The 21666-nt window shown below is 44.5% G+C and overlaps 1 protein-coding gene across 10 annotated transcripts in view; it reads left to right on the top strand.

Annotated features, from left to right (window-relative positions):
- The window catches only part of ERI3 (ERI1 exoribonuclease family member 3), a 126203-nt gene that overhangs the window by 5871 nt on the left and 98666 nt on the right, over positions 1 to 21666 (top strand). For 6 of the 10 annotated variants that reach the window (XM_013044647.2, XM_013044644.2, XM_004740506.2 and 3 more), the window contains one exon: positions 8969 to 9246. The exons of 2 other annotated variants lie outside the window; for them this stretch is intronic. In XM_013044647.2, coding sequence (XP_012900101.1) covers positions 8992 to 9246 — 255 coding nt within the window. In that variant the 5' untranslated portion in view covers positions 8969 to 8991. Of the gene's footprint in view, positions 1 to 6994; positions 7101 to 8968; positions 9247 to 21666 lie in introns of all 10 variants that reach the window. 2 more of the 10 variants (XM_013044653.2, XM_045064413.1) reach the window with 1 other exon arrangement.

Here is a 21666-nt window from a genome sequence, read left to right as displayed (position 1 = left end):
TCTGTCTTTAACTGGGGAGGACAGAATGGGGTGGGCTAGGAAGAAAAAGGGAAAAAAAAGAAGCTTTGCTTGGTGCTTAGGGTCTGCTCTGTTCTAACATGTTCCGATTCCAGAGCAGTTGACATTGGGACTTCGGGCATAGTCATTCAGCAAACACTGATTCACACTAACTTTGTGCCTGGCCCTGTGCTGGGTGCTGGGAATACAGAACTGATTAAAATGTGGTCCTTGCCCTTAAAGATCTATGGGAATCTCAGTGTTTTTCAGAGTTTTTAAGCTCATGCATGTGAAAAATTAATCTGGTGCGTTTCTTTAATGCTACTTGAAATTTTAAAATACATCAAAGGGTCTTTAAAAGAACAAGCCAAAGAAATCATGCTTTTTTTACACATACATGCACACATACCTCTACCTGCTATCTTACAGCTTTCTCACCAAACGCTCTGAAAATTATAGTAGGAGAACTAGATTATAATTTTAGAATATAGTGAAACAAAAAGTTATGTACAGTATAGTGAGACAAAAAGTTATGACATAGGAATAGAGTGTGTTACACTTAAGTAATTAACTTTTTGATGGAGTATTGGAGAAAGCTACTAAAAGGGAGTTTGGAGTTGCATTTTGAAGAAGGAGCCTGGTGAAAATGGAAGTAACATTCCAGAGCAGGGGGAGTAGCATTTGCCAAGGCACAGATTTGTGAAAGGAAACATCACATTTGGGGAAGCATCATATTGGGGACCTGTGCAAGAGCTAGTCGTCACCCTGGCTCCTGCCAGTTTCTCTGGTCCTCTGGAATTGTGTTTGAGAAGCGGCTTTGAGTTTCTTGTGCTCCATTTGTTTTAGTCCAAGGCAACCCTTCCTTTTTCTGCTTTTTTGTACCCAGGGCTGCAATTTGTTTTTCTTGTTAAAATGTGGTAAATGTATTATGAGAACAGATTTGGGTGATTTGGACAGACCCGATCATTGCTTATTGCTGAGCTATTTTTAGTTAAAGTCACACCTTACCTCAAAGGAAAAACTGAAGTTCATGTGTTTTTAGCCCTTCAGTGGATAGGGGACTCAATCAAATGGGGAATGTGGGCCCTCAAACATGGGAGAGAACAGGGCCCTGAAGAGCTAAAGACCTCTGAGGCTTAGTTTTCTCGTGTGTAAAATGGAAATACTGTTCCCCCATTTTGCTTGAGAGTTAGGGGGATGAAATATGTAGATCACTAATACAGTGCCTGGCTTCTGGCTTGTAATTGTGTTTCCCTCTCCTCTTTCTCATGCATTACTGACAGTAGCTCCCTTCCATTGAGTGCTTAAACTATACAAAGTGCTTTATATACGTTGTGTGGTTGCACTGAACCCCAAAGAGATAGGTATTGTTATTATAGCTGTTATTATTAAAAATATGTGGTAGAGGGGCTGGCTCAGTCGGTAGAGCATGCAACTCTTGATCTTGGGGTCATGAGTTCAAGTCCCACGTTGGTGTGGAGCCTACTTAAAAAAAAAAAAAGAATATGTGGCAGAGTCAGGATTTGAACCTAGATTTGTCTGATTCCAGTGTTTAAACATCTGGGCTGTGTGACTCCTTGTTTCTATACCAGTTCCATCTTGGAAGCAGGGGATTGGCAGGTTCTTGGTACCTCTCCTCTGGGGTCAGGTGCTGTCTACAAGTGTGAGAGGTGCTTAAAGGGTTAAGAGTACCATACTCTGCCCTTTGGTCATTTCTGTCCTACTTACGGTGTGTTAGAAACAAACCTTTGTCCTGTCTCACGTGCAATGGACATCACAGCTGACTTGTAGGACATTGCAAAGAGATGTCTCCCAGCTTTGGCCCCTCGAAGGAGTTTGTCCAACTATTGGTGTAGTGATTAGTTAGCAAACAGCAGGCAGATCACAATCATTTCTTTTTAGGTGCTGCCTTGAGCTGCTGAGATGGCTAATTGAAAAGGAGAGTAGGCCTCCTGTGGCCTGTGATGTTGCCATTGGAATATGGTGTTCCCGAAGGTCTTTAGTGACTGTAGCTCTCCTGGTAATTTAGGGTTAGCAGCTGCTTCCGATGCTGAGAATGTTCTCCCTCGCTCCACCTTGGAACAGAAGCAGCTGTAGCTACCGTCCAAGGGAGTGACAGGTTGTAGAGAGCAGGAGAGTGTTTTGCTGAGGTGACGACAGCTTTAGAGTTCCTGCTTCCATTCTACTTTGGGGCCATCAGGAAGCTGTGTAGAGAGGTTCCAGGGCATGTCAAGCTTTGTTCTGCCTCAGCCTCTAGCTTTCAGCAGACTAGGCTGAACCCTCAGGCCCCCAGCCTCCATGGTGAGACTGCAGAGAAGCTTGGGAGGTGAGCGGTGAGGCCTGCTCCTTGTGTTGGGGCAGTGGTCTGAGACCCTGGTGTGGGAGTCAGGAGCGCTGAGTTGTGTTGTTACTTGCGATGTGAGTCTTGGGCAGTCCTTTACTCTTCCTGGGTTTCCTTTTCCCTGGCTGGCAGTACAGTGTCTCCCCTTAGGTTTTCTTTCACCTTTAACAGTCTGTGATTTTCACAGAAAGTGCTCTGGCAGCAAGGATGCATTCATTAGCTGGAAGATGGTGACATTTGAAGGCCTGCGGTTTATTTAGATTTTTCCCAGGCCATTTTTAGCTGCCTAATACAGAGCCCGTGACTGAGTGGTTCCGGACATGTATTACTGTGCTCTCTGCTGATGCCTCTGTGCCTCAGGTACCTGAGCTCTTGTGATACTGTCAGTCAGATTGGGTCAGGGACTTGCCCTGGACTGGGACCTTGGGAAGCTGTAGCTCTCTCAAGTGCTTCTAGTTGGCTAGACTCAGAGCCTGCCTCTAGTGCCTTAGAGTTTCTCTGGCGTGTGCTTCTGCCTCCCAGTCTAGTTTTTTTTTTTTTTAAAGATTTATTTATTTATTTGACAGAGAGAGATCACAAGTAGGCAGAGAGGCAGGCAGAGAGAGGAGGAAGCAGGCTCCCTGCTGAGCAGAGAGCCCGATGCGGGACTCGATCCCAGGACCCTGAGATCATGACCTGAGCTGAAGGCAGCGGCTTAACCCACTGAGCCACCCAGGCGCCCCCAGTCTAGTTTTTAATGGAATGGATTGAATCCAGGGATGGTACCAGCCTAAACCCTCCCCAGGGATTCCAAGTATAGTTGACCCTTGAACACCATGGGTTTGAACTGTGCAGATCCAACTTACTTGTCGATTTTTTTCAATAAATACACTACAGTACTGTCAGTGTACTTTCTCAAGATTTTCTTGACATTTTCTTTTTTCTACCTTTATTGTAAGAATTCAGTGTATAATACATACATAAGGTATGTATTAATTGACTCTATGTTATTGGTAAGGCTTCAGTCAACAGTACTATAAGTAGTTGTTTCTGGAGAGTCAAAAGTTATTGGCAGATTCCTCTCTGTATGGGGGAGTCAGTGGCCCTAACTTCTGTGTTGTTCAAGGGTCAACTGTATGGGCCGTTGGGGAGATGGGGTGGGTGTGGACCCCATATTTCATGATGGCCCTCTCTTCTTTCCTATCCCCCATGTTCCCGTGGTCTGTGTATGTGGATGTTCAAGGATGGCCCCCTCCCTTTGCTCTCTCTTCCTCCCTCAGTAATGGAAGGCTGTAAAATGTCTATTTACCCAAGACACCAGAATGACTCCTCTGTGGTTCCACTAATCTGGTGATTTGGTGCTTCTCTGGTCTCTCAGGTAAATACAGATTGAGGCTTTTTATAAAGGCATATTATTTCCCTCATTAAATGTGTGTTTTGGCACATGCGTTATTTACCTGACCGACAGTAATGGCTGCAGAGGAGCCATTGGTGTCTATTGTGTAAATACTGTGCACAGAGACCGTCCTCCAGGGGCTGTGGCGCAGGCCTGTTTCTCCAAATCGGACTGGCCCCATGGCAGTCCCTATTTACCACTCCCCTGTTTCAGTTGGGGGCTGGTCCTTTCATTTTGAGGAGGGAATCATTTATTTTCCTCCTTACCACGGGCTACTTACTACCTTTAATTGCTAGGAGAAGAAAAAGGGTGTCTGAGAATAAAGGTGTGTAAGTCTTGGTCTCTGATGAAAGATAGCATGCAGAAATACATAGAATAATAAACTGTTCCTTTTGAATTCTGCCCCTTGACTAGATCCTTGAAGTCCCAGTTGATGATACAAGTTACAGGCTTAGAGTCTACAAGCTTGGGACGAAAGTACAAAGCAGCAGTAGGAAAGGGGCATCTCCAAGAGGCCAGAGGGTGCAAGGCAGGGAGTGCAGGGCTGTTTCCTGAGAATGGTGGCAGGAATGCCCAGTGAGGAGGCATTGAGTGGGGGCTCTTAGCATTGAGACTTGATGCTTTAAGGACTGGCTTTGGCTCTTAAGGTAGACTGTAGGCTGTATGCACAGCCTACCTTTCATGGGCAGTATGGAGAGATTGAGCCCTCATATACCATCTCTTCTCTCGCTCTCTTTCCTCCCCCCACCCCTTTTTAAAACCGCATTGCAGCATATAGATTTAAAAAAAAATTTAAAGATTTTATTTATTTGAGAGAGAGAAAGAGAGAGAGAGAGAGAGCATGAGAGGGGGAAGGGCAGGAAAAGCAGACCCCCTGGTGAGCAGGGACGTGGGGCTTGATCCCAGAACTCCAGGAGCATGACCTGAGCTGAAGGCAGTAGCTCAACCAACTGAGCCACCCAGGCACCCCTAAAAAAATAATTTTTAGACAGTTTGGAATAGGCCAAATTTACATGCAGGTTGGAATTAAGAGTACAGAGAATTTTTTGTGGAACAATTTGAGAGCTAATGTTAACTTAATGTCCCATCACCCTGAATACTTTGAGTGTATTTCTTACATGCAATGACATTTTCTTACCTAACCATTATACAACCAGTAAAACCAGGAAATTAATATTGCTACCTTACCTCCTTCTAATTCTGAAGTTCCATTCAAGTTTGCCAGTTGTCCCAGTGATGTTTTTTGTAGCAAAATGATCTAGTTCAGAATGTGCATTGCATTTAGTTATCGAGCCCCTTTAATCTCCTTTAGATTTTGCTCAGTAAGTTTTTTGACATTCATGACCTTGATACTTCTGAAGATTATAGGCTTGTTATTATGTAGACTGTCCCTCAATTAGGGTTTGTTGGATATTTTCTCATGATTAGAGTTAGATTATGCATCTTTAACAGAAATATCACAGAACTGATGCTTTCTTCTCATGGCCTTCTATCATGTGGTGCATGATTTTGATTTTTCCCATTGTGTTCATTTTGATCACTTGATTAAGGTGATGTCTACCAGGCTTCTCCATTGTATACTTCCTGTTACAGTTAGTAAGCATTCTGTGGGGAGATAGTTTGAAATACGTGAATATCCCTCACCAGACTTTTATTTATTAATTAGTTAGTTAATTTGTGTATTTTAGATTCATGGTTTCCTTTTTTATTCAATGCAGTGTAATCTGTTAATATCATTATTTACTGCCAGTGGGAGCCCCTTCAAACTGGCTTCTGCATTTTTTTGATTAATAATTCCCGTCATTCTTTTAGCATTTCCTTGTTTTCTGGCCCCAAAACAAGATGTTCTAGACTCATCTTGTACTTTCCCTGCCATAGTTGCAGAATTAGCCATTTCTCCGAAGAGTTCTCGTTCTTCCACTGAAGAATATTATTTAGAAGGCAACGGGTGCTAGGTGTGCTTAGTGCTGCTGGAGTGTTGCTCTGCTCCCTGACCCTTCAATAGAGCTAGAAAACAGATGTGTGTGTGTGGGTGGGTGGGTGTCCATACTCACAGTTATGTCTAGCTTATTTATTTATTTATTTATTAAAAGATTTTAGTTATTTATTTGACAAAGAGAGACACAGTGAGAGAGGGAACATAAGCAGGGAGAGTAGGAGAGGGAGAAGCAGGCTTCTTGCTGAGCAGGGAGCCCAATGTGGGGCTTGATCTCAGGACCCTGGGATCATGACCTGAGCCGAAGGCAGATGCTTAATGACTGAGCCACCAAGGTGCCCATGTCTAGCTTATTTTTATATATTATATATCATAAACCATGAGTTCACACTGTTTCCTCCAATTTCAGTTTCACTCCATGTATTTTTTTTTCTTCATTCCATAGTTTAATTCCATCCTGTAACAGTGAGAAACCTGGTTCTCATTACCCTTAATATATGCTCTTTGATCAATCCCTCTGTATGTAACCAATCTCCCATTTGTTACCATTGCTCCTTCCCCATCTTGAATGCCTCTTTTACCTTGCCTGTGACTCCCTACATCAGGCTTGCTCTCCTCCTCCCCATACCCTCCACACCCCACATGGGCTCTGACTTGCTGTGTCACACCTTCTTGCCTCTATACAGATGCCTTACTTTGCATGGGCTCTGATACCCTCTACCCCCATGGCCAGACTCATCTGCTCCCCCCCATTTCAACTTGTAGATACTATGTTCCTCTGCCACAACTAATGACTCTAAAGCCATAAGAATAAATTTTTTCAGGAAGGGAAGAGGAAGAGCTGCCCTCTGTTTCTTGACTTGAGTTGAACTTGGTTTTTAGAAGTAGAGGAAGTGTGAAATCCAGTGATTACTGACATGTGGAAGATTGGTCTCCTACTATTGTCTATTCTCGAGATTTCCTGTAAGAGAATTTTTTTGATGTGGGTGAAATCAGTTGAGAAAGCAAGGCCTGCAGGCAAGAGTACTCCTAGTCATCAATGTGTCATTCATGAAAAGGGATAGCACACATATAGTATGCCGTATGGGAGGCCTGGAGCATTCTGGGCATGCAGGAGATTTGGCTGTTATTCTCTGAGATTGCTTTATGCATTAATTGGATATATAGGCTCCAAGTTAGGGGGGTACAGGCTTGACCAGGCAGAGGTAGTATAGAATAGTAGTAATAGTAATAATAGTAAGCTATATTGAGCCCCTATGTGCCCAACACTGCTCTTAATGCTTTACATGTGTCCTCTCATTTCATTCTCACTTATGGAATAAGAACTATTGTTGTCATTTTACAGGTGAAGGATGGAAGAACAGAGCTTGGCCAAAGGTGCCATGGCAAATGAGTGGCTCAGCCAGGATGCAAACCTGGAAGGCCTCCTTAATCATGATGCTTAATTGCCGGTAGTGTTTGACAGATGGGGTCTGGTTGACTACATATACTATATACACTCGCTGTGAATATTGACAAATATTAGGACTCTCAATAGTCCTTATCCATACAGCCTGACTTCAAGGAGTTAGAGGAGCATTCTAAGGCCCTGCGGGACTTTGGGTCCAAACTGTAATGCATAATCTGAACAGAGTGGGTCTCCCATCTCAGCAAGGCTTCCAGTACTGTTCAAGGCCAGGAGACGTGTGTGTGTGTGGGGGAGGGGGGAGTGATGTGAAGTCATTTTGGATTCTGGGTTTCAGAGGGATGTTGGCCCCTTTGCCTTTCCAAGGGATTCCATAGTGAAATCCAAGCCAGCCTTTGTCTACTCTAAGCTGAAAAGTTGGGGCTGCGTTTTTGGCAATGCTGTAAAGCCATGGTGAAAGCAAACACTGTGCTCTGTAGGATCCATGAAGAACTTCAAATATTCTTCAGTCTTAGCATCCCCATGGAATCTCACTATGGGGATGGGGAAATCGAGGACCCACATGTGTCCTAGTAAATATGCAGACAAGTTATTGTAGGTCATTCAGTGAGTCAGGGAAGAGCCAGAAGGAAAAGTGATACTTGGCATTGTATACGTCCATTCAGGCAGTGGTCACCTCATTGCCTCTGAGTGTGTCCTGGACTTCACAGGCTGCTACCCACCTCAGCCCTGCAGGAAGGAGCCAGTGCCCATCTGCAGCCTTTCAGAGGCAAGCTTTTGGCTCTATTAGAATGGGGCTTCGGAAGGCATAAACTATGGCCATTTTTGCATTGAGCAGTGAGATTCCTCTTTTGACTTTGAGGATTAAAGTTGAGGGAATTTGAATATTGGGTGTAAGATGGGTTAAAAAATTTCTTCTTTGTTCCTTTTTTTTTTTTTTAAAGGAAGCCTGAGTTATTTGTGAGTAAAACTTAAGCTTTGGTTTTTAAATTTTCTTAACCCTCTAAAGAGCAGACATTCTGCAAATTTAAAGGAAAAACTTGAAAAGTGATTTGGATTTTTTTTTTTTTGCACATGTTCACTCAGAAAACTTTACTAGACCTTTTTTTCTTTTTCTTTTTCTTTAAGCAATGCTCCCATTACTGCCACATCTGGGTTTTCTCTTTTACTTCCCTATTTTAAAAAAATCCCACAGTCATTCAGGTCTCTAGTAGAGAGTGAGTCTAAAGGCAGCAAACGGGAAGGGAAGGCCTGAGGCTGTTGCCAGCTGTGCTCTCCAGGCGTCATTCATTCCCCAGGGTGCCACTTACTGGTATGGGAGCTGGGGAATCACCAGCACATCAGGAGCAAGCTCCCTGGCTGGGCTGTGTTCCATTTTACCTTGGGAGACCAGAGGGAGGGAATGTGGAGGTGTGCCATATGGACTGGAAACCCAGGGGCAAATGGCTTGTCATGAGCTGAGGAGAGAATATTTGGCATTTTCCACTGTTTGAGGCTCCTTAGCTCCCAGGACGGATTGTGTGGCTTGGTCACCTCATGTGACTTTGGGAACCTTAGCTTTACATTAACTGTTGCCACCTGAGAAATGACCACAAAATTTTTCTCTCTCTCTCTTGAACTTTAGAGCTCCATTTAAAGATGAAGGCCAGCGTGGCAGATTGTTCTGAGGATGGTCTTGGAGACTCAGAGCTGTCATAATGCTGCGGGGGCCAGTATTAGGGTCTTGAACTGCAGTAACGAATACTGTTGATTTCGAAAAGGGGTCCAGAAACACTGGGGAGTGGTTCATGTTGTGGGACTATTCCTGAAGACCAGATGGAACAGGGCCACCGTGGGAGGGGAGTAACCCAGGCTCTTTGTTCTTTTTTTGTTTTTTCTTTTCTTTTTTTTTTTTTTAAACTTTCCTCCCCTAAGTTTTAGATGCTTCTGGATGTTCAATGCTAGCACCTTTACAGACTGGAGCAGCTCGATTTTCTTCATATTTACTTTCAAGAGCAAGAAAAGTGCTGGGCTCCCACTTATTTTCTCCCTGTGGTGTCCCGGAGTTCTGTTCCATATCCACCAGAAAACTGGCGGCCCACGGCTTTGGCGCATCCATGGCGGCAATGGTGCCCTTCCCTCCCCAGAGGTATCACTACTTTTTAGTGCTGGACTTTGAGGCCACGTGCGACAAGCCACAGATTCATCCTCAGGTAACTGTTGCATCATTGCTTCAGAAAGGGGGGGGCGGGCAAGGAGGGAGGGAGGTTAGTCTTGCTTTCTGGGTTCCAGAGGAACTTTCTCATGTCTTCCTGGCTTCTAGCTACTCATTGGGAATTCCTGCCTAGGAAGCCGGGCTTGGTTCAGGCATGCTTTAGGGTAAGGTTGGCCTGACAAGTCTCTGGAGAGAATTGGGCATATTGTTTCTCGGCCTTTGGAAATCGAAATATTTCCTAATGTCCCATCCTTCCTCTCTCCTTTCCCTTCCCTCCTTCCTTCTCCTGCTATTGCTGCACGTTATTTTGTGGAAGTCAGCCCCAAAGATGGCACCCAGTGACCCTTGCCTCCTGAGATTCCTAACCCTTGGTAGTTTTTCTCTCACACTGAATTGGGTTAGCCTTGTATAACCAGTAGAATAGAGAGGAAAAGCCATAGTGGGATTTCTGAGGCTGAGTCATAAAAAGCGCTGCGGTTTGCCTTGCTCTTTTGGATCACTTGCTCTGGATCAATTGCGGCCATGCATCAAGGGCTCTCAAACGGCCTGGGGAGAGGCATGCATCTATAGGAACTGAGTTTCTTAGCTAAAAACCAGTACCATTCATGTTTCTTGGTGCTGTCTCAGAAGTGAATCTGCCAGCCCCAGTGACATCTGACTTCACCTCAGTAGAAACCCTGAGCCAGGCTGGTCCGCTGAGCCACTCCTTCCTGGCTGGCAAAAACTGTGAGTTAAGAAGTGATTATTGGTGTTTTAAGCCACTAAGTTTGGGGATGATGTGTTTTGCAGCATTCAAGAACATGAAAAAGTACAACTGTTGGTTTGTTGGAAAGGAAAATTTCTTTGCTTGCTTTTTTTCCTGTCATCAACTGAGTTCAGAGACCTTTTACCTTTTAAGGTAGTTCTACTAGGAGGTTTGGATTAGCAGCACAGAGGCACCTGTGCTTAGAGATATTGGCATGCTTGGTGTCTCTTTGGGGGGAACGATTGGGGGCTGATGTGGCAGTTCATTGTGCTGTGGGGGCCTTTAGAATGCCCAGCTCTAGGACTGTTACTCTTCCCTGTGGGCCTGGGTTATTAGGAGTGTAATTTTGGGATGTGTAGACATGTTAGTCTGGAGCAGCATTCAGTGGTAGGGAGGAGGGGGAAAGGGGGAGGATGGTAGCATCAGGCACTTGGGAGACAGGGAGGAGTGGGGTTCATTCAAAGATGAACTGGGTTCATTTCTCATGGTTGTTTTTTTTTTTTCCCATGAAGAGGTTCTCTCTTTAGAATAGTAGATTATTTTCCATAAAGCAGATGCCACCACCCTTTTACCTTCCTCCTTCTCTCTCTTTTTTCCTGTTCTCCGTTCAAGTAGTGGTCTATCTTTGGGAGTATTGGAATTAGGCCTATGGAGGTTTGGGAAGACAGGAGCAAGATGAGGAGAAGGTTCTGAGGGGAGGAATTTTGCATAAAAGGAATATAGCTTGGGTGCTGCCTGAGCCACACTTATTTTCTCAGCCTCTTGCTCCTGCCCATTCTCTAGAGTCTTCTCTGCCTCCCCAAACTATTAGAGATTCTTTGCTGGCTGTTTCTGGGTGTTGGGTGGGAATTTTGGTTATGTAGATTCTCCCAGCTTAGGAATCAAGCATCCAAATCATAACACACCATATTATTTCCCTTACTGATGTAGATTTCAGTTATTGAGTAAGCCCTAGTGGACATGAGTCTAAGATCCAACACATCCTGATTGCCTATGATTCATCCCTCTCTGAACTCTTGTAATCACTTGGCACCTCCTTTGTGGCATTTTCTTTCTGGCATATGCTTGTATATGCTTATTTCTGAACTTTTCAGTTAGACTGTAAGCTCAGATAATTTTGTAGCTCTGTCCTACAGAGAGTCCCATCAATGTTGCTGAAGGTGAAGCTTGATTCATGTCTCAATTTAGTCTGTCAGGATCACCTTCCATCTCTCTTTGAAGGGCATTGTTCTTTTTAGTTATTTATTGCAATGCTAAAGATATAATGCAATACAGATTTAAATCACTTGTATCACCAACTTCCCACCCAGACTTAGGCACCAAGGCCTTCCTGACCTAGGCTGAGGTAGGACTTCTTGCTGTTTACCAGGTTCTGGGCCTGATTGAAGATTATCTCCAGAATCAATGAACCCTGATGATGTGATTCCAAGGGCACTTAAAGAATTGGCTGCCCTGGTTCATTATTAGGAAGCATTAGCTGTTGCTTTAGAGAACTCAGGAAGAAGCATTTGCTGTCTTGCTTATCTTTAAAAGGGGAATACGAATGATCTTGGAAATTATAGACCCGTTAGTTTACTGTGATTCCAGAGAAGATACTTGACCTGATCGTCAGATAATCAATCAGCAAACAGCTAGAAGAACATAGGGTACTGAGTAATAACTTACATGGGTTTGAGAAGAAGAGCAAATCCTGTCAGATCAATCTAACTTCTTGCTGTGACACAGTGATGGATTTGAGTGGATCTGGGGTAAGTGATAAATGTAATGCATCTCTACTTCATTAAGCCTCCACAATGCTGTGATCAACAGGTGGGAAGGTGAGTTGGGGCCAGGCAGCTCTGTTGGACTACCCATTGGATCATTCTCAGGAAAAGGATGGGTAGCTCAGGAGTGATTTGAGACTTGTTTGTGGCAACTTAAAGCCTATCTCTCTTTGAAAAAAAAAAAATCTTCTCTAAAGTTTGTAAGTAGCAGGATCCTGACAGATTCTGAGGAATCTTAGAAGATGGTTTGGAGAATTTGTCAGTCCCACATAGGCTAGCGTCCTTCCACTGAGGTTATCATAGTCATGTTGTCATTAGAGCCTCTGGGCTGTGTAGGTCTTCCAGTCAGCAGGGGCAGTGGAGAAATTGGAAAAGCTCAGGATAAGAGGGGGAAAAAAATCATGAGGGGTACAAAAATAGGACTTAGAAGAGAAGAGAAATTGAATATGGTTTTAGTGACTTATTTCTTCACATGGGAGGTGTTCCAAGGAGTATACTAATAACTTGCTCTTCATTTTAATAAGGATAAAAAAAGAAATGAATTTAAATGGAAACAGATTGGGATTTGGGATGAGAATGAACTTTTAGAAGAGACTGGAAAAGATGGGCTGCTAGCTGAATCCAGCCCTCCCTGTTGCTCTCTCAGAATAGCTTAATGGCTATCCACTCGACAGAGATGCTTTATAGGCAAGGTCTCTGTGCCTCCTGGGGATGAGCTTGGGACTGTGAATCAGCCTTCCTCCTCCCTGGCTCCCAGTTGCTTTGAATACTCAAGGCATCTACACAGTACATTTCCAGTCCTTATGAGAGTGTGCCGTTACCCCTTGGGGGTGGGGTGTAGGAGGGAGAAATAAGTTTGGGTCCAGGATCTATCTGAAGGCTTGTTACGGGGTTCATTTTTCTGATCCATCTTTGGTCTTCAGAAGTTCCCGAGTCAGCTTATTGAGACTGTTCTTAAGGAATGGCACCGTGAAAACGAACATGTATAAGCTCTGTTGTACTTGGGTGAGTAACAGTATTGGTTATAAATGTGGTAAAATATCTGGTATATTCCATTTGTCATCATTTTTGCTGTTTATTTTTGTACTTTGTTCAGCTAGGTGTAGTTGGAGTGGTTGGTTTACTAGTGATAGGCTTCACTTTTCTGGGTTTTGCACTCATTTTGATTTACATTTTAATTCAGATTAATATGATAGATATTGGCAGAATACGAGACTTTCACATTTGAAAACATTTTTCTGCTTAAATGTTTATTCACATGGTTTAAATTGCTTTAGAGACTCTAAGTTTGAGGAATAGGATTCCTTTCTTACTTGAGGAGTTGTTTCCTGATAGGTAAGTAGGTTTTTATCTGGTTTAGGAGAATCCTGAGTCCTTTCTCCTGGTTAGCAGGAGTTCATGTGCTCATTTTGGTGTGGATGTACATCGAATAATGGTGGTTGTGACCCTGAGGCCCAGGGAGCAGCCTGAAAGCTTTGGTGGGATCTCTAATTGTCCATCTTTAACCTGGGGGCGAGTTCTCTCCCCACCTCACTGTTTAGAAAGGAACAAAGCAAATGTGAGGACAGTGAGGTGTAGGCCTTAGCCCACCAGGAGAAGGAAATAAAGTCAGCTATCTGAATGGCCAGGGAGAGGGCTGCCCTGCTCTCCTTGTCTGTGGAGCAAAGTCCTGGCCACTGCCTGCCCTCCCTCCCTGAGTTCCCTCTGGCCATCCATGAGGCTTCTGGGTATGGTCTTTTTCTCACTGCTCTGCAGCAGCCCTGTGACTGTTCTCCTTCTCATCTGTATTCAAGTGCCCATAACTTTGGAAAAAAATGACCTTTGGGGTTGAGGTTTTCTAGTGTTTGGTCTTTGTCCACAGGGGCCTGCCTTTTTCTTTCTTTCTTTCTTTCTTTCTTCCTTCCTTCCTTCCTTCCTTCCTTCCTTCCTTCTTTTTTAAAAGAAACCTTGAAGAAACTCCATCTGCATTTTGAGTTAGAACTATGAGTAAAAGGGTTTCTCTTTTATAGAGAATTGTCCAGATGCTGGGTTATTTTGGGAGGGTAGGTGGAGGAAGGTTAATGGTGACAGGAGAAGGAATAATATGGAAGAGAGGCATTTGGAGGATTTCAGTATGACTTAGAATTGGTATATCATTATTAGTCTTCTGTGAGAAAGACATCTTGGGAAACTTTACAGGAAATTGTTAAGCTTCCTACAAATCAAACTATATTGATTCCCTTATCCATTCAGGGCTAAAAAAGCAGGATCCCCCAATCCTTTCCCCCTGCTCCCAAACAGTGTGCACACACATACTATCTTCCTATGTAGTCACCTTTCCTTCTCCCTGCTCTTGGTTTCTGCACCCTCCAAGTGGACGGAAAGGCAGTTCTCTAGAGAAAGAACCCACCCTTCCTGCCCCATTTACTTGTCCCAGTCCCAGCTCCTTCAAGTAGGAGGGGTGCAGCCAGGCTTTCTGTTGGGAGGGCCCAATTATTGGGTTGTGGGCCATCTGCCTGTGGCCCCAGTCAGCCTGCACTTTTTTCTCTACAGAGAGGCGAAGGCGCTGACGCTATTCTTCTAAACTGGGAAATGAAATGCAAAACCGACGTTAATGTAACATTATGGTTGAGATTAAATGCACCAAAATCAGGAAATTCAAAGTTATGCTTCCCACAGCAACTATAATTCAGCCTCATCTGGCGTGTGTAGTATTTTGTGTTAGTGCGGATGGTGTTATATGTTAAGACATTAAAGTTAACACCATAAGCAGAGCACAAAATGCTTGAGGGGGCTGAGTTATGACGACTGTGTGAGCTGTAAGTGTTCTTGCACAGGCTCCCGACTCTTGGTATAATTTTTCCCCTGCCCATCAGACCAATTATTGCCTTTCTTTTTAGTTATATTTCTGCTTTAACACATCTCTTTTTCCAGGGTCACCGTAAATGAATTCCTCTATTGGTGGCCAGTGATGGTGGTGGGAATGGGACAGCCCACTAGGCGCTTTTGTCCTTTTTGTTGCTGCCTCCATAAAAGTGGTGCTTCCCCCTCCACCTCCAAAACACCCCCTCCTTCACAGACGGCTGTTTCCTGGTGGTCCCTTACAGGGATCCCCACCCCCCACCCCCACCATCCCTTCCCTCTGACCGTCACTGTGGCTCCTCACAACTGCTCCCTGAATGGGAACAAGCATTTGCTGTGTCCGGGTCTTGGCCTTGTTGTAACTTCACGTGAAAGCCGAAGGGCCCTTCTTTATTTGGAGCAGACATAGCAATGTCGAAGTAAAATATACATCCCCGGGAGTGGAGCACCGATGCGTGGTGGTGCTGCCTTATGTGTTTGGCATAGCAGAGGCAGAGATCGAAGTGGGTTTATTTGCTTTATTCACACTGCTTCTCTATCTTCCCCAGGGTTTATACCTTTAAGCTGCTGTGGTGTGTAGTTAGGGCTGTGGAGTCGCCTGGGGGTGGGACCAGGAACTTTCCTTGGGGAGCACTGGGTCATTGGTAACAAAATCACCACATAATTTAGTACAAATCAGGAAACCTCCCCCTAGCCTCTTATTATCCTGGTGGCCTCCCCAGGGCTGAGACAGCTGTTGGAATGCAGATTTTGTTAGACACTGGGCTAAGGTTGGTGGTGGGGAAGAGCTGTAAAGAATAGGGCCATTGATAAATGATGAATGAAATCAGGGACTGTAAACGAACAGTGACACTGAGCTGCCTTTTAAAGTTTTTGTTAGATACGACAAAACCAACCAAGTAAGCAAAGGAATGGGGAGGACCTCATTATAACTACCTTAGAGGCAATGAAAAGGCCTCTTTTTATGCTTTGGATAGCAACTTCAAGCTCCGTGTTAGATTCTGGGGGCATAGAAACAAGAAACAGTCCCTACCCTCAAGGAGCTGGTAGTCGAGGATAGACCTGCATGTAACCACTGTTAAGCATTTGATTATATCCTGTAGTTAAGTACTTGGTGCAGTGGGGGCTCAAAGGAGGGGAAAGATCAACTCTGCTCATAGTGTGGAGGAGGGGTCACATAGGCCTGATGTTAGAGAAGTTTAGGAGATCCACGAGAGCCAAGTCAGCCTATGGCCTCTAGAATTGTTGTAGCAGGAGTGAAAGAAGGTGCTCACAGAGTAAGCCAGGATGAATTGACCCGAGTCTGAAAAACTGACATGGATTGCAGAGTTTTTTGTGGAAATGTTGAAAATGAGGAAGAGATAGAGTGAAGGCTTTGAATATGACAAATATTTCACTGGTTTTTTTAGTAGGATTATCTATGTTGGTTATATGTTATTTCTCATATTCAACCGAGAAGGTAGTTTTTGTTTGTTTTGTTTTTGGCAGCAGGGAGGGGCAGAAGGAGACTCCCTGCTGAGCAGGGAGCCTGATGTGGGTCTCCATCCCAGGACCCTGGGACCATGACCTGAGCTGAAGGCAGACACTTAACGGACTGAGCTACCCAGGCGCCCTGGGAGCTAGAAGGTCTTAGTGGGATCTCTGAGAGTATAAAGGCTAGCAGAGGTTTGAGAGAATTTTAGCCAATAAAGTGTGAGCAAAAACATAAGGATCAACAAAAAAATATGTAAGCTGAGGCCTTGAAGCATTGCTGGGGAGGGCTAATCGGATACCCCAGTGCTATTTAAGGTAGCACAGGGTTGGGCTACTAGTCCTTCAGGGAAAAAGAAGGGCTAGAGAATGACACAGTGGCTACCTCTGACCCCCCAAAGTACTGGCAGTTTGGATCTGGATTTGCGAGACATCCCTTGGGAAGAAGCTACCTTCCTTAGACCGGATCCGTCAAACAGATAAGCTGGCTGACTAACACCGAGAGATTCGATGGAAGGGTTAAGGAAGAGGCAGGCGGGTCTGGGTAACAAGAGAAAATGTGCTAGAGAAGAAGTGTCGAGATGGGGGTAAGCTCTCCCTCTGAGCAGGAGCAACAGGTACACAGCCATAGAAAGAAAACAAGTAGTTTGGGATGGGGGTAGTGAAATGAAATCCAGAGGCTTATTTAGCTAAGTTCATAGGCTTTACTTCTTCCTGCCTCCATCCTGTCTTGTTTTTTCTTCTCTCCGATATTGATTACATTTCTTACTTTGTAGACTGATCTCAGTTGTTTGACATGAGAAAACTGATACTAGGAGATGCTTTCTCCATCCCTTTATCTTGTTGGGGAAAAGGATCCTGCATCATTTTGATTAAGATGCCACTGGAGTGATTATTTTTTATTTTCTTAATGTTGGGTGTTCACAATACTTAAAAAAAAGAAAAACAAAAACCCCACAGCTATACATTTATGTGATGAGTTTTGAGCTCTAGCTGTGAAAATTGAGTCATAGCCTAAAAGCCTGAAACAAGAGTGTTTTCAGATTGACACTAGCCCCCCCCCCCCCACCACCCCCGACCGGCCGGCAGGTCTGCAGTGGAAGGGTGAGAAGGCTGGGACAGGCAGACCAGGGTTTGTGAGTATAGAGTGCTGCCACAGGCAACGCCCCATTCAGTGCTGAGAGAATCAAAAAGGAGGTAAGTGGACCCTGGAGGGAGAGACAAACATCAGCAAAGCTTTTAATCTGATGTGCAGGTACCTTGGAATAGCCTGCTGTTTTGGTCCTATCCCTGTATGTAGTGGCCAGTGAACGATCTTGGTTTGTGGGCAGGAAAACACATCTGTTATGTGATCAGTCCACTTCTTTTCCAGTACTGTGCTCAGTGTCTAGTCCTAGGGAGGCCTTTCCCAGCCAAGGGTTGGCCTGAAGGTTGAATGCTGGCAGAGGCTCTTATTTGAAGATGCTGATGTTGCTGAAAGGAAGGGAGCATACAGGGTCCCACAGTGAGGCTGGGGGAAAGATGGTGAGCCAGAAGAGAAAGTGTGAAGGTGTTATTGAATGGAGTAGAAGAAACAGGAGGAGATGTTGCAAGCCAGAGTTCATGGGAATGGTGGGGAAGGTGTTCGAAGTTTTTAAATAGAAATGGACGTGGGGAACCTGATTAGGAGGCATTATTTGAAAGAGTTGTTCGTAGGCTGGACTAAGGTAGTGATGGTGGAGTTGGAGAGAAAAAGTTATGTTATAGCTTTTAGATGTGCTGGGAAAGAAGTGAGCTTGAGAACCATGCTTTAAAGTAGCCAGTGGCTTCTTTGGATACTGGTGGGCCCCTGAGGATCAGTGGCACTGAGATTTGGCAAGGAGTAAAAGTGGAACCTATGGCGGTTGTAAAAGGGGTGCTCCGAACTGAAGATTCCTATCAGGGAGCACCGATAAGCTGAGTTCCTTAGTGGTGTTGCAAGTAGGATCTTTTTGATGAGCCATTTGGCCAGAAGCCTAGGGGAGGTAGGTAGTGATGATTAGTTAGATAGGATGATAACTGGAAAGAAAGCTTGGAATCTTGCTCTCCAGAAGTGTGATAGAAACTGAGAGTCATGGGGCACCTAGGTGGCTCAGTGGGTTAAAGCCTCTGCCTCCGGCTCAGGTCATGATCCAGGGTCCTGGGATTCAGCCCTGCGTCGGGTTTTCGGCTCAGCAGGGAGCCTGCTTCCTTCTCTCTCTCTCTGCCTGCCTCTGCCTACTTATGATCTCTCTCTGTCAAATAAATAAATAAAATCTTAAAAAAAAAAAAGAAAAAAAAGAAAGAAACAGAATCACGGCTTGAGATTGTGGTGTTTTGAAAGTGGAGTTCCAGGGAATCTGTCTGAATTGTTCATGGATTGCTTTTTTTTCTTTCCCCAGTCTTAACAGCATTTGAATGGAAGGCCAACTGATGGACTGAAAGGGATTGGTAGTTAATTGGGGACAGAGGAGGTAGGCATTGAAGAATGGGTATGAAACATGCCATTTTGATAAGGTCTACTTTCACTGGAAGGGTAAGTGGCTAGAGAAACAAGGCCAGGGGTAGACCTTAAAAGGGAGTTCATGGTGATGGTGTGGAATGTAGCAGTTGGTTGATGTTGGGGAGGAATCCCCAGGTTGGTACCTCGGGATATTTGTAGGAATTGCTGGGACCCTGTTCCGGATCTGTGCCCACAGTTAGGTATTTCTCAAGAAGTCTTCATTGGAGAAGGATCCAGAGCTGCTTATTAATTCATTTGGACAGAAGGAAGGTGTTTTTTTCTGGAGAGGAGCACGTATTGTCATGAAAGAAGACCTCTTGTTGGCTCTCTAGCAGAGAGTTGCCAGCTTGCTCAGTAGAGCTCTGGGGTGTGACTTGCCAGTTTTTCTCCCCTGGATTGTGGCAGCAAGGAGAATGAAATGTCTGATGGCTAGAGCCAGGAGTGGTTGGCAGATCTAAAGGGCTTGTCCCAAGTGCTTACAAGTGGGCCAAGTAAGGGTTTGCTCTAAGAAAGGAACTAAGACTTGTGGCACAGATTCTCACTTGGTCAGTATAAGGAGATAATCTCATAGATGTTCTAGACTCTACCTTTGTTTGTCAGTGTGGTGGAAGAACTAGCAGCATCCTCATCATGTAGGAGCCTGTTAGAAATGCTTTTAGAATATCAGGCCCTACTCCAGCACTAAATAGAACCTGTAATTTGACAAGATCTTTGGGTAATTTGAAGTCTGAGAGACACTGCTCTAGTCTAGACCAGTGGTTCTTAAACTTAGTCAGAATAGTGATCAGAATTAACCTGGAGAGCTGGTTGAAACATGGATTATTGGTCCCACTTTCAGGGTTTCTGATCCAGAGTCTGGGGTAGAGGCTAGGAATTTGCATTTCTGGTAAATTCCCTGGTGATGGGATGCTCTTTGTGAGGGAACATGCTTTGAGGCCCACTGACCTCCCAGGCTTTTTCGTCTATAAAATAGGTCAGTGATTCCTGCCTGCCTTACAGAGATGGAAGATCAAATGAGCCAATGTGTAACAAAAGTGTTCCATGCATTGTAGGCAGGATGTCAGTCTGTGTATTGCTTGCTCCATGGTCAGTGATTTTAAAAATCTGCTGTCATGCCAGCACAAAGGTTTTCCTGTTCTGGCTTCTGGCCAGCAGCTTTGTACAGAGAACAGGGAATCTATGAAGCACCCCATGGAATTAAGCCTTCTGTGAAGAGACCAGTAGCCCTTTCAGGAGTAGGGCCTCCTGAAGCCCAGCCAATTTCTCTGGTCTCCTGCCCAAGTTGCCTGGCCAGGACCTCTGTCTGCCTGAGTGGGCCTGGGCCTCTCCCGATCACCTGTTACGCCAAAGTACTGGATCTTTGGTGCAGTATTTGCACTTGATTGACTAACCAAGCCTCTGATTCGTCTTGTGATCCTGAGCATGTTACATGACTTTTCCTCACCTTACTGGTTGAGTAAATGAACAGTCATTGGCTGCATGTGCCAAAGTCCCAGAATGTGGACTCTGGATCCCCAAAGTGAGGGAAACTGAGGGAGAGGCTATTCTGATGAGAAGTAATACAACATAATGGTTCGGAGCATAGATTGCAGAACTAGACTCTGGATTTGAGCCCAGTCTCCACCACCTACTAATGGTATGACTTGCCTTGGGCAAGTTACTTATACTCTTCATGCTTCAGTTGCCCTACTGGCAAAAAGGGGTTAATAATAGCACCAGTCTCAGAGGACTGTTGGGAGGATAAAGTGTAAGTGCTTAGAACAGTGCCTTACATGTCATAGCGATAGGAGTTAGCTTTTCCTAGTGGAATTAGTACTAGTAGTCTTCTTAATCATGGTATCATTGCTGGGGATTGAGATAGAACAGGTGGCTGGGAAGAAGGCCCTTCTGGAAGCATAGAGAAAGCCTTTAGGCCTTCTATCAACATAGTGGGTAGAGCTGAGGTACCACCTAGAGATATTTTTTTTTCCTGTACTGGAATGGTAAGTTGGACTTGGAACCCTTCCATTTCCATGCCCTCCCTTAGTCCTGCCTCTGGGGGGCCTCTCCTGCACACAACCCCGAGATTTGCTTAAATTAATTTTATGACCAATATGTATACAGGTAGCTACAAAGGAATCATTTGGTTGTTTGCTGCCCTGGAGGGTTAGCTTCAAAGAGGCCACTAATATCTGCAGTTATTTACAACTAGTATGTAAAAATGCTTGAACTGAGGTGGATCCAGAGTCACGTGAAGGTAAACACGGGCAGGCACACTCCCGGGTGAGGATGCAGTTTTGAAAACTTTTGGGCCCCTTCATTTATTGGTATTACTATTTTTTTAAATTCACATTATAGTAAAAGTGAATTATAAATCATTCTGCACACCGTCCCCCCCCATAAAGAATAGCACTATTTTCAGCCTCTTTTCTACATTTTAATTGCTTTGGGGTCTGTAGGGATAGTGAAAATGGACATGTAGGTGAAAAACCAGTCTTTTAAAGCTCCAATTTTTTACCCTTCCTTGTCCTGAAACTTCGAGCATCAGCTCTCATCTGTCAAAGTGTAAATCAGCAATTAAAACCCAAACAGCCAAATGCCAAAGATGACCTGAAGCACAAAGCAACTGACAAACAAGTCCGGACAAATCGACGGGTAATTTATAAGCTTTGCCCTAAAATCTAATTATTTGGCAATTCGAATTTGCAGCCAGCCAGGGCTCGGCAATAAATTTAACCCGCCATAAATTATTTAGGAGCAGGCTGTGGTGTAAATCAAAACCACGAGTGTTTGTTTAAGAAATAAGCTCCTTGTGCATAAAATGTCTTTTTTCCCCCCCAAGGGAGAAACTGTTAAGCAAACTGTGCCCTGTTCTTTGCCCAGTGCAGCTCTCACTTTCCCCTCTCAACTTCCCCTCTTCCCTGTGGCCAGGAGGCTCCTCGATCCCTTGAGGAGGGGCCTGCCTTTGCATGGACTTGTCGGCAAAACCCAAGTATTTGCAGAAAACTCATGTTTTTGCCATGTACTGCTTTTTCTACCTTGTGGTGCGATGTCGCTTTTGGATTTATCAAACATTTCCTTGCAGGGGTGTTGCACAGTTTGGTATTTTATTCTGAGGCT

This window comes from Mustela putorius, unplaced genomic scaffold (assembly GCF_011764305.1).
Source record: "Mustela putorius furo isolate JIRA1106 unplaced genomic scaffold, ASM1176430v1.1 tig00003853_pilon_pilon_pilon, whole genome shotgun sequence".
NCBI classification, from domain to species: Eukaryota; Metazoa; Chordata; class Mammalia; order Carnivora; family Mustelidae; genus Mustela; species Mustela putorius.
Note: the sequence above shows the minus strand (reverse complement) of the source record. Positions and strands in the feature narration are given on the sequence as shown.